General features: G+C 43.3%; 2 protein-coding genes and 1 pseudogene across 2 annotated transcripts; all 3 read left to right on the top strand.

Annotated features, from left to right (window-relative positions):
- Positions 1-202: 202 nt before the first annotated feature.
- Positions 203-841, top strand: LOC148932452 (uncharacterized). Its single transcript, XM_089065108.1, has one exon. It carries the CDS (start codon positions 203-205, stop codon positions 839-841), a length of 639 nt encoding a protein of 212 aa, XP_088921234.1.
- Positions 842-9,385: 8,544 nt separating this feature from the next.
- Positions 9,386-10,820, top strand: LOC148932451 (uncharacterized). The gene is made up of 2 exons (XM_089064294.1): positions 9,386-9,950; positions 10,536-10,820. Exons 1-2 carry the CDS (start codon positions 9,492-9,494, stop codon positions 10,617-10,619), a joined length of 543 nt encoding a protein of 180 aa, XP_088920420.1. The 5' UTR covers positions 9,386-9,491; the 3' UTR covers positions 10,620-10,820.
- A 6,139-nt stretch (positions 10,821-16,959) lies between these two features.
- On the top strand, positions 16,960-19,749 carry LOC125211570 (putative receptor-like protein kinase At5g24010 pseudogene; annotated as a pseudogene).
- The last annotated feature ends 744 nt before the right edge of the window (positions 19,750-20,493 follow it).

Here is a 20,493-nt window from a genome sequence, read left to right as displayed (position 1 = left end):
CCGTTTGTGTACAAGAAGACTCGACGAAACGTGAACAGAAAACGCACGATTAGTTATCTAGGGACGAGAACCTTGGACGCGACGTTTTGAACTACCATCTTTTGACTCTTATCCACTTTCACAGCACCATTTGAGAACACGCACTATCTATTCTTTTCTACTTTGGTGATGGTGCTGACTTGTTCCTTTTTCCCTTTTGTAGATGGTCCAACCCTATCACGCCCTTATGCGCAACCGTTACGCTAAGAACAGAGACTTTCCGGTAGAGCGCTTTAGAGAGATGGAATGGGACGGAGAGCAGTTCCTTCTGAACTTCGTCACCGACTTTTATGGTCATTGGCTGGACGCCTACGCGTACGGGACTACCCATCACGAGGGAATCATGCGACTTATCCACATACTACCTTCCCCTTGGAGCGAGTGGACCGCTCAGGCCTCAGTATCCTACGTCTGGTTTAGTCCGCCCAAGTATACGCCTCGAGGAGACTTCGTCGGCCTTATGAGAGTTTTGCTTCCGGCCATGTCGACCGCAGTTGACGGACCTCCGCTCCATCCGCCAACGCAAAAGTACTCGCCAGGAGCAGCACGCCGAATGAAGTATCGCGATGATGAGGAACCGCACGTTGCTCGCGTACCCCGTAGAAGGACCCTTAGGATGCGCGTATCAGCCCCTCGAGCAATCATAAGAGAGTCCGGAGAGATGCTTACCTCGATTCCTTCGCCCCTTAGCGACGAGAAGGAAGACGAGGGGATGGGACAGTTCGAGAGAGGAGAGCGTTCGAGCGCCGAGAGTGTTGGAGAGTCGGAAGAACCCGAGGAGGACGAAAACAGAAGTGGCTAGTGCTCGAGTAGCGATTTTGTTTTCCCTTTCCCCATGTTTTTTTTTTGAATTCTAGAACCTTTAATTCCATTGTTGTTTTCACAATTTCTTTGCACTTCTTTTCTTATTCATTGTACCAAGACCTTTTGAAATCTTTATGAGATTTATGGGGAAATCGTACCTTTTGTTCTATTGTTTGCCAATAGACGTCTTCACTCTTTCTCATCCTTATTGAGTGAGCATAATTGCTTGTTCTATCAATTTTCAAGTGCTTACCACCTCATGGTGCAACCTTATTATGTTCTCTCTTGCGCACTTGTGTACCTCACAAATGTTAGTATATGGTCTTTCTTTAGACCCTACTTGAAAATGAGTCCAAATGAAAATCTTTGTATATACACATCTTTGTCTCAAAGTACCCTATCGCTACCTTGAAAAAAAATAGTGCGCTAACAATTCGAGTGTGAAAATCAGGATGCCGCCAAGACGTAACGTGAGGAATGAGGAACGTACCTCCCAGGTTTCGGTAGAGGAAAGTGTGACGCAACCAAGACAGCCGTCACCACCACCACCACCCCCGCAAGTGGACAGGGAAGTTGTGAAGCTATTCCTTGACCAGAAGCCTCCTACCTTCGATGGGATGGGTGATCCTGCACGAGCTGAAACTTGGATACGTGCCTTGGAACGCATCTTTAGGACCTTAGTGTGTAACGACGCGGAAAAGATGATCTGCGTGACGCATCAGCTGACCGGATCTGCCGATTTTTGGTGGGACACCAAGTTGAAGACCATGTCCCAGGATCATATAGACGGGATGACTTGGGAGGAATTTAAGACTGAGATCTACGACAAGTACGTACCCAAGAGTTACCGAAAGGCGAAAGCCGCTGAGTTTCACAATCTCACCCAAGGACTTCTGTCTGTAACCGAGTACGACCGTGCACTTTGTGACATGACCCGCTACGTGCCGGAATAGACCAATACTGACGAGAAACTGGCCGATAAGTTTCGTGAAGGTCTTAGGCACGAGATTAGGATGACTTTGGCAGTTCGTGGAACCCTTACGTACGCCGAGGCGTTAGCCCTCGCTTTGGATGTAGAGGCAGCAATGCCAAAGGAGAAGAGCGTAGGGAACACCGTGACGACACTGCCCCCGCCGCGACCCAACCATGATAAGAGGAGATGGGAGGGGAGTAGGGTTCCCTACGACAACAAGCGATACCGCCCCACTCAGAACAGGCCGCCGTACGAAGGAGGACAGTCTTCGTTCAACCCAAGGAGTGACCCCCGTGCTAGACCACCCCAGTGCAGCGTTTGCACAAGGTACCATTTCGGGGAGTGTAGAGGACCGAACCCGACGCGGTGTTTCAACTGTGGAGGAAGCGGTCATTTCTCGAGGGAATGTCCGAGCAAGGGAAACGGGTCGAGACAGAACCACCAGGGTTTCCGTCAGCAGCAGAGAACGCCACCTACATGCTCGGGAGTGAGCCGGAACCAGCCCCTGCGGCTGCAGCAGCCCGACCGCCCAAGACTTCCTGCCCCGGCTAGAGCGTACGCAATAGAGCAGAAGCAGCCCAAGGTCGAGCAAGGAAAGCCCGAAATAGGCGAAATCCTTGATACCCCCGTTGTTGTGTTGTTTGACACAGGCGCATCTCATTCTTTCATATCCGAGTTGTGTGTTCAAACCCTAAGCTTGCCTACTAGGAAATCCGAACATAAGATGATGGTGTCCTCACCAGTAGGAGGAATGATAGAGATCTCTCGTTTTTGCTTGAACATAGAAATCGTACTAGGAGAACGTAGGTTAGTGGCTCGCGACCTGCAAGTTATGGCGATGAAAGACGTTGACGTAATCCTAGGAATGGATTGGTTGACTGCGAATTTTGCGACAATTCGCTGCAAGGAGAGGCTAATAACCCTGCAAACTCCGGGTGCGAAACCCATCGTTTACCACGGAATCTCGATGAACCGACGAATAGCTATAGTCTCCGCGTTACAAGCCACCGCAATGTTGAGAAAAGGACGCCCGGCCTATCTTGTCTATCTCCACGGAGAAGAGAAGGAGGAAGCGAGGCTTGAAGACGTTGCTGTCGTACGAGATTTTCCCGATGTCTTTCCCGAGGAATTACCTGGACCGCCGCCCGATAGGCAGTTAGAGTTTGCGATCGATCTCGAACCTGGAGCCGCACCCGTATCAAAGGCGCCGTACCGCATGGCACCTAAGGAGTTAGAGGAGTTAAAGATTCAGCTGCAAGAGCTCATGGACCTAGGTTTCGTTAGGCCCAGTGTTTCGCCATGGGGCGCACCGGTGCTCTTCGTTAAGAAGAAAGATGGGTCAATGAGAATGTGTATCGACTATAGAGAGTTGAACAAGTTGACCCTCAAGAATAAGTACCCGTTGTCGAGGATAGATGACATGTTCGATCAACTCCAAGGAGCCGGAGTGTTCTCTAAGATGGATCTGAAGTCCGGATACCACCAGCTGAAAGTGCGAAAAGAGGATATCCCTAAAACCGCTTTCCGTACCAGATATGGTCACTATGAGTTCGTCGTGATGCCGTTCGGTCTAACCAACGCCCCAGCCGTGTTTATGGACTTAATGAACCGCGTTTTCCACCCGTACCTAGATACGTTCGTCTTAGTGTTCATAGATGATATCCTAGTCTACTCGAAGAACGAGGAGGAGCACGCGGAGCACCTACGGATCGCACTGGAGACGTTGAGGAAGGAGAAGTTGTACGCCAAATTCAGCAAGTGTGAATTCTGGCTGAAGGAAGTCAACTTCTTAGGGCACATCGTGTCAGCAGAAGGAATCCGAGTGGACCCCGCCAAAGTTGAGGCGGTGCAGCAATGGAAGTCGCCATCGACGCAGAACGAGATTCGGAGTTTCCTGGGTTTGGCAGGATACTACCGAAGGTTCATAGAAGGATTCTCTAAGATAGCGAGACCCATGACCCAGCAGCTCAAGAAAGGAATCAAGGTGAGTTGGACGCCGGAGTGTGAAGCGAGTTTCCAGCTGTTGAAGGAAAAAACTGACCACCGCACCAGTGTTAGCCGTGCCAGAGCTTGGAGTCGACTACGTAGTTTATACCGACGCTTCAAAGGTCGGATTAGGATGCGTGTTGATGCAGAACAACAAGGTGATCGCTTACGCGTCGCGACAGTTGAAACCGCACGAGTTGAACTACCCCACCCACGACTTAGAGTTAGCCGCGGTAGTGCATGCCCTAAAGATTTGGAGGCACCATCTCTACGGAGTTAGGTGTGAAATCTTTACGGACCACAAGAGTTTGAAGTACTTCTTCGAGCAGAAGGACCTGAACATGCGACAACGGAGGTGGCTCGAGCTGGTGAAGGACTACGATTGTGGTATCAACTACCACCCTGGCAAGGCAAACGTGGTAGCAGACGCTTTAAGCCGTAGAGACCATTCGCAACTCGCTGTTTTTCTGACATAAGAGGAAAACTTAGTACGAGAGTTGAGTAAGTTGCGGATAGAGGTAGTTAGAACCCCCGAAACCGTGGAAGGTCTGATTACCGCGTTGATAGTGGAACCTGATCTACGAACGAGGATCGTTGCAGCTCAACGGCTAGATGAAAGATTAGAAGAGATTCGAGTCGAAGTGAGAACCGGTGAGTCCGGAAGTTTTAGTGAGGCTTCCGATAACGCTCTTACCTTTGAAGGGAGATTGTGTGTGCCGAACGACGAGAGTCTTAGGAACGAGATCTTGAGCGAAGCGCACGAAACCCCATACACTGCTCATCCCGGGAGCACGAAGATGTATCAGGATCTGAAGAAGTCCTTTTGGTGGAGCGGCATGAAGCGAGACGTCGCAGCTTTCGTGGAGCGCTGCTTAGCCTATCAACAGGTGAAAGCCTTACACCAACGACCGTACGGGAAGTTACAACTGCTGGAGATACCCGAGTGGAAATGGGAGCACATCGCTATGGACTTCGTGACGGCGTTGCCAAAAACCCTTAAAAGGAATACCGCGATCTGGGTGATAATCGATCGACTTACCAAGAGCGCGCATTTCATACCAATCCCCGTAACCCGCGGATCGGATAAGCTGGCTCGGATCTACATTCGAGAGATCGTGCGACTACATGGAGTTCCAGTGACGATTACGTCTGATCGTGACCCGAAGTTTACCTCAAAGTTTTGGATTAGTTTACAACGCGAGCTTGGAACGCGTTTAAACTTTAGTACCGCTTTCCACCCCCAGTCCGATGGACAATCCGAGAGGACGATACTAACTCTCGAGGATATGTTAAGAGCCGTGGTGCTCGACCGAGGCGGAAGTTGGGAGACCGCACTCCCATTGATCGAGTTCGCCTACAACAACAGTTTTCAAGCAACGATCGGCATGGCGCCATACGAAGCACTCTACGGGAGAAAGTGTAGATCACCGCTTTATTGGGACGAGGTTGGCGAACGAAGAGCGCTTGGACTCGATGCAGTCGAAGAGATGGTCGGAATCGTTCGACAAATCCGCACGCGAATGAAGGAAGCTCAGGACAGGCAGAAGTCGTACGCCGACGTCCGACGGACGGATTTGCAGTTCCACGCTGGCGATAAAGTTTTTCTCAAGGTATCCCCGTCGAAAGGGATAACGCGTTTCGGAGTCAAGGGCAAACTGAAACCGCGTTTTATCGGGCCGTACGAGATTCTAGAAGGAGTAGGACCCGTAGCTTATCGTTTAGCGCTGCCGCCCAGCCTTGGGAGTGTACACAACGTGTTTCATGTATCGCAGCTGCGGAAATACGTGTTCGATCCGAAGCATGTGATTCGTAATGAGGATATTGCTGTAAGCCCGGATCTGAGCTACGAGGAGCAACCCCAGATAGTCTTAGATCGAAAGGTTCAAACCTTGAGAAATAAAACCACAGCTTTCGTGAAGATTCAATGGAGAAACCACGGACCCGAGGAAGCCACGTGGGAACAGGAGGATAAGATGATAGAGCTATACCCGGAGCTCTTTCCGTGAAAGGTAGCAAATTTCGGGACGAAATTTTCTTTAAGTGTGGTAGGATGTAACGCCCCGGAATTTAAAACCCTAATCTTAGAGCCCTAGAATTAATTGTTGATGACGTGGAATCGAGAATGCTTTAACTTCGTGAGATGAGTCTATGTTGAAAGTTTGAAAAGTCAACCTTGTTGATTTGATGATGTGACATGTGTTTTATTTATTGTTTATGTGGCAATTTAATTGTTTAAGGGTGAGTGAGAATGTTGGAGAAAATTTCCATAAATACTTGTCACCCTAATTCTTGTGAATTTCGAACCCTAGCCCCTTTTGTGGAGGATTTCTATTTTTCCGGATTTAATTTAATCCTTGGGATATTTATTTAAATTAAGTTCTAAGAGCCAATTATTTCCTTGTTTAGAAACACAAAAATCGAGCCCCCTTATTTCATAGTGATTTTCGAAAATCACTATAGTTGGGAAGGAATGAATTTAATTGATTTTATTTGATCCCTTACTTGATTTCCTTCCATACCTATAATATATTTATTCTACCAAATCTTTCCATACTTCAAGAGATCTTACCTTACTTTATTCTAATTAATATTCAAAAATCCATGCCTTATTTAAAAGGGCATAGAAATCGCCCCATACCTTATTCCATGGAGGATTTTCCTTATTTTTATTTTGCTCCATAATATCTTATACTATATGGGAAAATACCAAAACAAAATCTTGGCTTTATGGAAAGCATTATTTTTGAAAATATTGGGGATTTGCCATCTTCTATTTTTGTTAATTCTTCTTCCCTACTTCACAAATATTATATCATTTTATTTAGTTTATGGAGAATGAGATCTTACCAAATATTCTATTCTTATTACCTAAAGATCTCATTGGACTCTATAAATAAGAACCAACCCCAACCCTAGCCCCCATAGTTTTCGAAAATCCCTCCCCCATATGCTCTCTCAATTTTCTTCCACTTTACTCCATAAATCCTTCATCTTTTGAGAAGAAATCGAAGTTTAATCCGTGGATATTGAAGAACCAAGCCTATACTTTGTTTCTACCGATTGATTTTCTCTAAAAATATATTTTCGTTTAAGAGTTATGTTGTTCTTCTTATACCTCTCCTTTTCTTTTTCTTCCAACCGATTTAATCGGTGTTCTTGAACCTTCATGCATATTAATTGAGAGAAAAAGGGATAAGAAGGGATATGAAACATGTGTGTGTGTGTGTGCCGAGAGGGTGAGGTGTGTGTGTGCCGTGTGTGTGTGTGTTATGCGTGTGATGTGTGTGTGTTGAAGTGTGTGTTGTGTAGTATGTGCTTGATGGCTAAATACTTTTGCATGACATATGATGACAGATCTAGGGTTGAGACGCTAAGAAATATATGTATGTTAAGCATGACTTGAAATTAGTAATTCTTGGTGAGTGTGACTTGAAATCTATAGGTTATGAAGAGTTAGGTGAATCGTTGGGAAAGAGAGAAGTAACGAGACATGCATAAGTTAAGAATTTATAATTGAACCTAATTTGTGAATACGTGCCTATGTGAATTTAAAGGTGAAACCTCGGTTGCGAAGCCAGTTATCGGAAAAAGCGAAACTACTTGAAATCTAAGCAGTCAAGGTGGGCTTTACTCTCAAAAACTCTCTTTTATTTTGTCAAAGATAATTATCGGAGCTATAAGGGTGGTTTAACTGTTATGCCATGCCTATATTTGTTTTATTGTGAGATGAGATTGTGTGCCTGATGCCTAGTTTGTGAGTTCGCTCCATTGGGCTATAGGGCTATGGATATGATATACGAATTCGGGTCTGAGTATGGGCCGCAAACCCTACCAGGCTGTGTACACGAGGGGATCGTGAGCCGTCCTAGCTAGTCGGCCGGTCTCGTGGACGAAAAGCGTGGCCACGCTTTCGTCGCACCATGGAAAGATTGTGATATGTGATTGTGGAATTTGATGAGAAAATGGGGAGTTATTTTGACTGGCCAGTCTATGGAAAATATTTTTGTGATACTCGTGATATTTCTCTTAACTGCTTAAAACTCGAGTTCACTTGGTAAGGGTGGCATAACTTTTGAAATAAAATGTTTTGGCAATGAGCTCACTGAGTATTTCAAAATACTCAGCCCTGCATGTGTTTTCCTATGTGCAGGTTGAATGATGACGAGCGGTGGCGGGTGTTGAGCAGCTTACTTAATGAATATGGAGTTGAATTCTAAGTGTAGTTGTGTCACCATACATAGCTATGCTTCTCTCTTGGTCGTTTTCCGCTGAATTTTGATACTCTTTGGAATTTCTTTTGGGGATATTTGCATCTTACGTTTGTTTGTGGCCTTAGCCCTTTTCCTTATGATTTTGTCTGGGATACCATGTCGTACACTTAAGACCTTTGAATCATTTATGACATATTCTTTCTTTAAAATTTCTAGGTCAAGTCTTTACTATTAATTACTCTGATATTTCTCTCTAAATGTAACCCTGGTCTATATTTACATCTTTAGAATCGGTTGGGTAGCAATTCGATGCATTTATTGTACTCTAGGAGGGCGGGCTGTTACATTACTAGTATAACCACACCAAGTTGAAAAGCCAATCTTTTAGAACAACGAAGCATGCAGAAAGAAGATGATACGTTTATGGGCAAACGGCTACATTTAGAAATCAGATACAGTGGGGATGAGTGTGTTTGTGCAGATCAGCAAAGCCTTAATCACCGCCGCTCATTGGACCTCTCCTTGCCTCCACTGTGGTCCCACCATTCCTACGTTGCCAACTGTAATGTTCATATGAGACATACACATATTCTAATAATATCACTGCCCATTTACCTAAATCAATCTCAAACAGAGGACTTCTTTATCTGGATTTTTACCTTTTTGGGGAAACACTATATCACATTTTTAAAATCTTCAAACTAATAAAAGAAAAGAGCCGTTGGTGAGGTGGCGTTAGTCACATGCAAATCGGGCCCACTCCAGTCTGTTTAATCGCCACATATTTGTTCGCTCTCGCATGGCCCCATCCCCACCTAGTTGTCGAGCCTATCTCTCTGTTCCTCAATTCCTTAAGAGTATCTTCAACCATTTGCGTTAAACTCAAATTTATTTTTAGTGTAAATGTCATATTAAATATAATTTTATTCCAACTATTTATGCTAAACTTAAACTTAAAAGTATATTACGCTTCTTTTACTCATAAAATTTCAAAAACTTTTAGGTTTGGGTTTAATAATACGTACTCCATCCGTCCCACTTAAAATGAAACATTTGGAAATCGGCACGGGATTTTATGCAATTTGTTTTGTGAGTTAAAGAAGAGAGAGTAAAGTAAGAGAGATGAAAAAATAGAGATAGAGTTATTTTCATTTTAGGAAACGTTTCATTTTTAATGGGACAAACAAAAAAGAAAAACGTTTTATTTTTAATGGGACAATTGAAGTATATTTTTTCCAAAAATCAAAAATAGAATTAGTTTTAAAATACTATTGGAGCTAATTACCTATCTTATTTTTAAATTTTAGTGTACCATTCGAGACGGTGTAATTCCATCGGTCTATCCTTTATTTATGTAGCTCACCCTCTCACTCGTTAGATCATCACCATTGCACACTCTCTCTTATCAAAGTCCTATATAGCTCACCCTCTCACTCGTTAGATCATCACCATTGCACACTCTCTCTTATCAAAGTCCTATGGATAAAGGAAGCGCAATCCTAGTGGTATTCATCTGCCTCGTCGCCAGCGTCGGCGCCATTTCCCCCTCCTCCGCCCCAGCTAATGCCCCTTCAGCCGCCAAGGCCACTCCTCCTTCCAACCCCACCACTCCAGCCCCAGCTGAGGCGCCAGTCTCTACTCCTCCTGCTACAGCTCCGGCCTCAACTCCTCCAGTCGTAAGCTCTCCCCAACCAGCTCCAGTGCCAGTGAGCTCTCCGCCGACAGCCTCACCCCCTGTCCAATCGCCGTCGACTCCCGCACCCGAGGCCGCCGCCTCCTCGCCAACAGAGGCGCCAGCACCGAGCAAGACGAAAAGCAAGAACCACGCCGCCCCGGCTCCTGCTCCTGAGACGCCCGGACCACCAGCACCCCCGGCCGAAGCTCCCGGACCTGGCGCCGACGCCTTCGCCCCTGCCCCTGTCTCAGTCGGTGATTTGGTACGTTAACTTACCAACCAAAGTACATGTTGTTAATGGTAATTAATGCATATCTAAACTCATTAAAACACTTCCCATAAAGCACTCCCAAATTGTTTTGTTCCTAATCCTATAGGTTACATTGGTCATTAAAGCAATATCCAATTTTTGGTTATTTTGATTTTATGTTTCATATACTTGCATAGTTTGAAATTTGAATACTTTACTGAACACTCTTGAAAAAGAAAGTGCTTGGGTTTCATTACTTAATAAAAAAACTTGACCAAGTCATTGTAAATAATTTGGAAAGTAGATCTCTTCACATTTTGTCGGTGAATCCATTGTAGCTTAACTAGCAATTAAATGTGGTGGTTATATGCATAAAGATGGTGTCCCATTTTCTGTTTTTGTCAAATCTTGAATATAACATAATTGCAAAATTTGCTTCCAATTATAGATTCACTATTCGAATTAAAGAAAAGAATATTTTTGTCAAATCTTGGAACATGGCTGCTTTGTGAAATGTAAGAATAGTACTAGTACAAACTACAAACTAATTATGTGTATTTAAACACATTTATTAACGAATTGATGTGGTCTTTGCAGAGTGGGGCTGAGAAATTGATGAGCGTGCAGAAGGTGTTGGCTAGTTTTGCATTGGCGTCAGTGTTTGGGTGGATGTTGGCCTAGAAACTTTATTCTTTTTAGTGAATTTGCGGCGTTGAGTTTCTATGGGAATTCGCCAAATATTTGGCTCTCTTGGATTCTTTGTTTCGGTAGAGAGATTGAGAGGCATAGACTTCGAGAGAGCCCTTTTGTATTCTTCTTTGCTTTAGTTCTGTTAATTTATTGATTATTTTATGATTAATTTAACTTTTCAAGTTCCTCCAAGTTCTCCAAATTGCAATGTCTCACTTCTGGCTTTCTCAGCTTCTTTAGAACATGGTTTACGTATTGCTTTGTCCATTTCTAGTTCTATTTTTTCTACAATAGAGTTATGGAACAAGAGCTAGATCATTGTACTTTTGGCATGACAAAAAAAAAACTTCACTCACTATAACATTCCTTATGATTCATTGAGAAAAGTGTCCTGTTATATCATCCTTGTTGCATAGCTTACAGTCATAGACTCTCATATTACTCATTCACTTCTTGCTATATTGTTCCTACATCTCATTTGTAGTGACTTATGGGGACTGCATTAGTTTTATCAAACAATGTGTATCCATACTATGTAACAATTGCTGAGGTTTGAACTACTATTTCAACACTTCAAATTGTATGTGGAAAATCAATCCAATCACAAAATAAAGGTGGAAAAATATCATGGTCTCATATCCTTAATGCAATATTCTAGGATCCAAAACTGAGTTTCCTTCCTTATACAGTACTTCCCAACAAAATGGGCTAGCAGAGAAGAAGCATTGTCACATTATTTGGAATTGCTTCTCAGTCTAGTCTTTCCAGTATTGGATACCCAATACTTGTTGGGTAACGCATACTACCCGGTTCGCAAACCCCTGCTAATGTGGAACTCTGCTCACTTAACATAGTATAATATACAAATTAAAGTTCGTTAGTGAACCTTAAAAATTATAATCCTCTATCTTTAACTCAATCCATTCAGATATGAAACATTTGGTTTTCGATACAAGATTTTATATAGTGTTGTTTTGTAAATTAATGAAGAGAGAATAAAGTAAGAGAAAAGAAAAAGTAGTGATGACATTGTTTTCATTTTAGAAAACATTTTATTTTTTTATGGGACAGAGAGAATACTATTTATTTGGGTCAACTTGTCGGGAATAGTACCAAGTATCTCAGGATCCACTTTTGTGCCTCCCAACGTTATACATCGATATAACAAGATCCTCCTCATGCACAATGTATAATCTTGTACGCATCACAACATATACAGTGCTACCAATGAGTGAATAAGAGCATCCACAATAGAACTCGGTCAGCCATAGGCCACTCTCTCTCTCTGCCACGTCAGCAGCACTAAAATTCCACCTGTCACGTCAGCATTTACTCAAATAGGCCAGCCATAGGCCAGCCGCAATAAAAATAATTCAAAACAACTACATTTACAGAATTAAATTTACGATTAAATTACAGAATTAAATTTATGAGACATATACGAGAAAATTCATTAATTTCATTTAAATTAAAAAAGTGCGTCATAAAAAAAATTACATAATTAATAAAACAAATAAATTACAATCACACAAAATACGGAATTCAATTTACGACACATATATGGAATTAATTTAAAGTTAAATATGTCCATTTATTAAGATTCACTTTAATATTCATCTTTAAAATTTAACTAAATAAATTTAATTTGATAGCCCAAAAGCCCAACTTTAAAAGTCCATTTATAAAGTCCACTAAATCCATTTAAAACCTAAAAATAAAAAGTGCCGTCTTCTCCATCTCGCTTCTTCATCTCTTCTTCTTCTTCTCCATTTCTGCATCTCTCCTCTTTCTTCCATTTCTTCGAAAAGACAAAGTAAAAATGGGCTGGCCGATCGCTAGCCGATGGGGCGCCTGCAATGGCGGCCAGCCGACCGGCTAGCGAATCGGCCAGCGCCCGTAAACAGGCGTAGGCTCGCTGATTTCTTCGCCGTTTTGCCGCTCGCCGCCTCCAATGGTTCGGCTAGCGGACCAGCCAGCGCCGGAAATCGGCTAGCCGGCCCGCTAGCCGTCGTTGGAGATGCTCTAATATAAAATCTTATGCATACGGCCATATGGGTGTGTTCCTCTTTTGCTACCATTTTCTCCAAAGCTCCTCCAAAACTCTCGATGTAACTACCAAACTGAGGGATAAGATCAGATGCTTTGAATATTAAATATTTTGAAGACATTACTTAGCTTGTGAAGGATATAATTTTTCGATTGTTTTATCTTGTTCAATTTGTATGGCCAAAATTTGTTTAGGCTCTTAAGATGACAAGATCTATCATGAAGAACCGTTGGTGCAAACGGTTGAATCCAGATCCCAAGGGCCCCTCACATTTTGAAGACATTACTTAGCTTGTGAAGGATATAATTTTTCGATTGTTTTATCTTGTTCAATTTGTATAGCCAAAATTTGTTTAGGCTCTTAAGATGACAAGATCTATCATGAAGAACCGTTGGTGCAAACGGTTGAATCCAGATCCCAAGGGCCCCTCACATCCCGGTCTGACAAGGCGTCTAGGAGGATGCAAGAGTGTCCACTATAGGCGAGCCGTGGTGGCCGCCGCCTCCTCTGCGGCGCCGCGGCGCTCTACAGCGCTAGACGCGTCCAGCCGCAGCGGAGGGGAGGACGGGGCCGCACCGAGTAGACGGCGAGGACAGGACGGTGGGACCGAGGCCGCGGTGCTGCCCATTGCAGCCTATTGCACGGCCCGACAATCCACGGCGGTGCCGGTCACCAATTTTTTATTTTTCATTTTTTCTCCTATAAATATCCCCTATTCCCCTTATTATTTTCACACAATTCCAATCTCTACTCTTCTTAATTTTTCTCTAAACCACTTTCAAAAAATGGACAATGATGATTATCAACAATTTTGGGATGAGGCGTTTGATGCGGTGGTTGAAGAGATGCAGCGAGAAGCTGATGAGGAAGCGGAGTGGGAGGCGGCAGCGGCGGTCCCTCGTCCGATCTATCCTCGGCGGATAATCCGACGTGACCATGCCGGTGCTCACCAGTGACTGATGGATGACTACTTTGGCGATAACCTCCGTTATCCACCAGAGATTTTCCGTCGGCATTTTAGAATGTCTCAGCGGCTCTTCACCCATATAGAGACGTCATTAGCGGGACGGTACATGTGCTTCACCCTCCAACGTGGTGCCAGCGGCCAGATCGGATTGTCGACCTTTCAGAAGTGTACCGCTGCAATTAGGTAGCTTGCCTATGCCGGACCGGTTGGCATGTTCGACAAATACCGACAAACGGTTGAGACGACTAGCCTAACGGTTTGGAGGCAGTTTTGCAGGAGCATATAGGACATCTTCGGGCCAGAGTATCTACGAAAGCCAACCGCCGAGGATTGCCAAATACTGCTAGATACGCACGGGAGGGTGCACGGTTTTCCAGATATGATTATCAGCATCGATTGTATGCACTAGGAGTGGAGGAACTGCATGGTGGCTTGGAAAGGGCAGTTCACTACTGGATTCAAAGGCAAACACCCCTCGATGATTCTGGCAGTCGTTGCTGACTACCCGTTGCAGATCTGGCATGCGTATTTGGGTGTCGCAGGGTCGAACAACGACATCAACGTTCTGCAGTTGTCGCATCTCTTCAATGACGAGTGCTGGGGTGAGGGTCCGGAGGTCAAATTCGTGGCCAACGTCACGTAGTACAACAAGGCCTACTATTTGGCAGATGGGATATACCCTCGTTGCCCCATATTTGTCAAGACAATCCGGTATCCGATTGCTCCGAAAAAAATCCTATTTCGTGCGACATCAAGAGGGTGCTAGGAAGGATCTTGAGCGAGGTTTTGGTGTGCTCCAAGCGCGATGGGCCATTACACGGTGTCTGGCATGAGTTTGGCATGAAAATGATGTCGCCAATATCATGTATGCATGTACTCCCTCTGTCCGCGAACAAGAGTCCTGTTTTTCCATTTTAGTTCGACCTGTTGTTCACTTTTACAATAAATGGTAATAGGACCCCACCTTCCTCTAACTCATTCTACTCACATTTCATTTAAAAGTAATATATACAAGTGGGACTCCATTCCACTAACTTTTTTCCGCCCTCTTTTCTTAACATTTCTTAAAACTCGTGCCGCCATGAAATGAAACTTCTAATGGCGGACAGAGGGAGTATCATATAGCATAACGTGATAATAGATGATGAAGGATTTGCTGCAGAGCGCTGGGCATCGGACGAGAGTGTTAGTTCAAGTCACGGTGTTGCCATAGTGCACTGATACGGATGGGTGTACCACGTTGTGATCAATACTTGATCCAATGTTTCACCGATATGCGCAGGGAAACAACACATACCCAACTCCAGGCCGATTTGGTTGAAGAGATATGGGCACTTGTGGGAGGGGGCACATTCGGTGTTTGATGCAGTGTTGTTTGTATGATGTCGATAATTTTCGTTGTATAATTTTCCTCTTTTTATAATACAACGAATATTTGGTTCTAATTTTTTAAAAATTAAATTATGTGTTTTTTCTAATTATTATCGTCCGATAATTTTTATTTGAATTGAACAAAAATATACCAATAATTGATAAAATAATGTGATTTGTGGCTGTGGACAACTTTTTGTGGCTTGTCCACTGGCCGTGTCCACATTATTGTGGACTCTCTAAAAGGTACTCAGTGGCCTGCTTAAGGGACATGTTGTGATACTTGAACATTGCTCATTGGTGCAAATCTAACCCTCTAGAACCAACTGTTGGTTTTGCAGTGGAAATCTATTTAGTTTGATTGAAAGATTTACATCTAAACATGTTTTTTCCGATTGTAAACAAATAAACATGTTCATAAGCGTATAAGCACAGATCATACTGAAAATATATATGCAATTAAAAACAACGATTTACCGTATGAATTCAATAAATTGAATTCAAACTCCTTCTCCAGTCGATCTCTACCACTGATCTTCTGATCTTCTGATCTATTCCCTTTAACTCAGAGTTGACCTTTGTGTGGGCAAAGCTTGTCAAATCCTCAAAAGCTGGAGAAGAATTGAAGACATAAATCTGGAACTTAATTGTCATTTTTTTTTCTCTTTCAAAAATGTAGAGATCGAATTTTTTATGATTAATACCGTTTGTATTCTCTTCTTCTCCCTTTAATATTAAGTTAATTATTTTGGGCCAGACTAGGGATCTGTGGCAGATTGGAATAGGTCACAGTTCACGCTTTCACTAATTATATTAAAAGTAATTTAATTCAAGCCCAAACTTAAATATTATTATCATCCACTATAGATATAATATTGACTGCCCGTCCAAATCTAAATTACGAGTATTCCGTGACTTCCTCTTTAATTGAATCATTTCCCGTGTATAAGATATAAATATCCATTAATTAATATCAAGTCTGCTATTGGACTTTTATTAATTAATTTCTTTTTCCAAGAGTGGTCTAGTTTAGAAACATTATTTATTATTCATGGAATAAATTCCAACTGGCTAGTTTTTTGAATAATAAAACTTTTTTCTAAACACCTCTTGGGGATATTATCATACTGACTTCTCTCCCAGCACACGATTCATTACAATAACCATACTAGCATCACTTATTACCCAATCTATCAGGATTTTAGGGCAACAAAATACCCTCACTATTTGAAAAGTCAAAGTAGTTTTCAATTAATATCGTATGTTCAATGTTATGACAATCACCGAGACCTCATCTTTCAGTAAATAGTCAATAAAGACTTATCTCACTGTTTGATTCTTCCAGTGCTATACCACACCGACGTCATTCATTTCCTTAGGTAAGGAAACTTTTGGACTAACGTCGCAACCTTTCATGATAGGTACTCAAAGCCTATCTAGGTTGTGAAACAATTTTCCTTCTGCAAGAACCGACAAGTTACTTACTGTGAACACCACTCGCAACTTATCTATTGTGCAGAATACTTAGACTTATTTTGCTTAAACTATCTATTTAAAACATATTTCAACATACCCAAACAAAAGACATTATAACAAAATATTCTTTTTTATGAAATGGTAAAAATAGATAAAAGAATTATTACATATACAAAGCATTCAAAAGATGCTTCAATATACTAAATTCTAACAACAACTAGGCTGAAGAACATGTTCATATTGTTATATACTAGAACAAAAAAATGAGAGCAGGTTAACAAGATCTATCATGAAGAACCATTCATACATGATACAACTTGCATGCTCATCTTACCAATTTAATGTACTCCATGTTTATTGTTATTGAGGTCCACTTCCAGACTCTTTCCATGTTTGATCTCTACCACAGATTAAAAAAAAAGATCTTAAAAAATAAAAAATCCTCAATTGTGAACCCCAGTCAACTTCATGTCAACGTAATCGACTCTTACTTCTCTACTGTTTCCAAATTCCCTTTTCTCCATTTCCTGCAATAATTGTAATCATCCATGGGATCCAACTATTACTTGCTACTCTCTATCACTTTACTTGTTATCATCTCCCCCGCAGCCTCTTACACTCTCCCCGACAACTACTTCATCAACTGCGGCTCTGCTTCCAGCCTCTTCACCTACCAACGCAACTTCACCGGCGACGAGAATCCCGGCAAATTCTTCCTATCACCGAGAGACAGAGACACCACTTCCGCCGCCACCAACGAAACTCTCCCAGCCCCCTCGCTCTACCAAACCGCCAGAATCTTCCGAAAATCATCCTTCTACGAGCTCGATCTCGACCAAGGCGGCACCTACGTCGTCCGCCTCCATTTCTTCCCCTTCCCCTTCCTCGGAAACCCCCGCTTCCACGTCTCCGCTTCCAAATTCACACTTCTATCGAATTTCACCGCGCAGAGCGACGCTTTCCCGCTCGTGGAAGAGTTTTTTATTAAGTTAGCCGCAGGGAAGCTGAAGATCGAATTCAATCCCGATGAAAAAGAACGATCTTTCGCGTTCGTCAACGCGATTGAGGTCTTCCTTGCGCCGCCTGAGCTAATCCAAGATGCTACTGCGCTTCCTCACGTGACGCAGCGAGGGAGTGAGGGAAGCTTTAACGGCGTGATGGACTTCCCGCCGCGGGTTCTTCATAGGATTAACGTCGGAGGGGGGAACGTTACGCGGGAGAGGGATACGTTGATGAGGTATTGGATCCCCGACGATGCGTATATACTGTTTCAAAATACTGCTAAGAACAGTAATTATAGTTCTGATATTAAGTATGGAGATGGAGCTACGGTGTTTATAGCTCCTGATTCGGTATACAGTACTGCTAAAGAGATGAAAATTCTTGGTGGAGGCGCTGCGAATAACTTCAACATGTCGTGGCGGTTTCAAGTCGGGAAGGGCGTTCTGCATCTCGTTCGGTTTCATTTTTGTGACATTGTGAGTGGTAATACCACGAGGGACTTGTTTAAATTCAATCTGTATATGTACGGGGCTTATGTTGTTGAGGTGTATCCATGGAATTCTGTTCCGCAGTTTGCAGCTCCGTTTTTCAAAGATTACGTGGTGGAATCGGATGATTCCGGTTTTATGAATGTAAGCGTTGGCCCGAACTCACAGTCGTCTTCTAAAACTGCGTTTCTGAATGGTGTGGAGATACTGGAGCTGCTTGGGGAAAAAAAGGCCGATAAATCGAGGAAACGCTTGCTCATCGTTGTAGGTTCGTGTCTTGGCGGATTGGTGTTGGTTGTGGTAGTGTTTGCATTAGTATGTTTTGGATTGAGAAAGCGGAAGCTGAGGCTGAAGGCGGAGGAGGCTTTTGATTGGCCGTTAGGGCGCTTGTACGGGGGGAGTTCGTATAGTAGGACTACAGTCAGGACATCTGTGACCGGATCTCCATTCGCTGACCTAAACCTCGGGCTGAAGATCCCGCTGTCCGGGATTCTCTTTGCCACGAAGCAGTTCGACCCGAAGCTGATGATCGGGGAAGGAGGGTTCGGTAAAGTGTACAAGGGGACGCTGAGGAACGGTGCTAAAGTTGCTATAAAGAGAAGTGAGGCAGGGCACGGGCAGGGGCTTGAGGAGTTCCACACAGAGATAAGACTGCTGGCCACGATTCGACACCAGCATCTCGTCTCTCTGATCGGATACTGTGACGAGAGAGGCGAGATGATACTTGTTTATGAATTCATGGAGAAAGGAACTTTGAGGGAGCATTTGTATGGGGAAGGAATTGATGATAACGCTTCAACGTGCCGATTCTCATGGGACGAGAGGTTGCGAATCTGCTGCGACGCGGCCAAGGGGCTACACTACCTCCACACGGGCTCAACCGGGACGATCATCCATAGAGACATCAAGTCAACAAACATCTTGCTGGACGAGAACTACGTGGCGAAGGTTGCTGATTTCGGGCTGTCTCGGTCTGGGCAGCTTGATCAGACGCATGTTAGTACTGAGGTGAAGGGGAGCTTCGGTTACTTGGATCCCGAGTACTTTAGATGCCTTCAGCTAACGCAGAAATCGGATGTGTACTCGTTCGGGGTGGTGCTTCTTGAGGTGCTGTGCGCGAGGCCGGCTGTGGACAGGGAGCTGCCGAGGGAGGAGGTGAACTTGGCGGATTGGGGGATGGTGTGGCAGAGGAGGGGGGAGCTGGAGAAGATTGTGGATCCGTGTCTTGTGGGGAAGATTAATCCGAATTCGTTGAGGAAGTTCGGGGAGACGGTGGAGAAGTGCTTGCAGGAATGCGGGGCGGATAGGCCTAGTATGGTGGATGTGTTGTGGGATTTGGAGTACTGCAGGCGGCTTCAGGAATCGGCGGTGCCGAGGCAGCCGTATGAGGACAGCACGACGGAGGTGTCGTGGGTGTTGCCGATGGGCGTGCTGCAGCGGCTGCCTACGCAGAGCTTCTCTGGGGATGGAGACGAGTCGATTTGTGGCTCCTTTAGTGGTGCGGTTTCTAGTCTTAATGCGAATGAGGTGTTTTCCCAGCTGAATATGAATGGAGCGAGGTGATACTGATGCAAGTGTGGCCTCTTTTTTTGTTTTTTGATGGTGTTGTGTTTGTTTGATTATTCTAAATCCTTGTATTTTTTGTGGAGTGATCTGCTTTGGATGTCTCTCTACTGTAGTACATTAATTTTGCATTTGTTCCCAAAAACACCGACTTCGCATATTGTAATTTGCTCTATATTTCAAAAGTTTGTCTATTCTCATTGGCAAGGCAGCTTCAAATTTAAAGGTTGCGAGCAAAACCAAAATCGACCCAACTAAATCATAGTAGTACTGTATTTCAAACTAATCAATCCATTTTTTCCTTTACAAAGAGAATATAGGAGTATATATTTTCTTCAAATTCACAAAACCGCAGTTTAACTTCACCCAACAAGACTGACTATTTCTTAGTATATATTTAGATGTTCAGATTAACAAGAACAAAAGAAATGAAATGTTTAATTGGTCCACCAAAACCAGTAACTGTTCGCTGGAATCAACTTGGATTTACTTAGTTATTGATGACGTAGCCTTGCATAAGTTTGAGTAATGTAATTGTGGTCTAATTGACTCAAATTACTATTAACTACTCCCTCCATCTTTATGATTTATTTTTAGGATTTAATAGTACTCTATTTAATTTGATATGATTTATTTCCGAATGTCACATACGGAATTTGATCAAAACAAGAATTGATCTTAATACAAAACGCATGTCAAATCTAGACTATGGAATTTTGTTAATTTGGTGCTCAACAAAAATGTACTCCCTCCATTCCATAGTAATGCAGGCGAAACTTTTTGGCATAGAGATTAAGAAAAATTGTGCTAGGTGAATTAAGTAAAGGAAGAATATAGTGGAAAATGAAAAAAGGTATAGAGATGAAGAGAGAGAAAAGGAAGAGAGGGTAAAGTAAGTGTGAAAAAATGTGTTGACTTTGACTAAAAAGGGAGAAATGACTCTATTACTAT

The sequence above is a fragment of the Salvia hispanica genome, chromosome 2 (genome assembly GCF_029641045.1).
Source record: "Salvia hispanica isolate PSC_SH4W2 chromosome 2, Shi_PSC_v1, whole genome shotgun sequence".
Classification (NCBI taxonomy): domain Eukaryota; kingdom Viridiplantae; phylum Streptophyta; class Magnoliopsida; order Lamiales; family Lamiaceae; genus Salvia; species Salvia hispanica.
The sequence above is the reverse complement of the archived record's forward strand: the minus strand, read 5'-3'. Positions and strand labels throughout refer to the sequence as shown.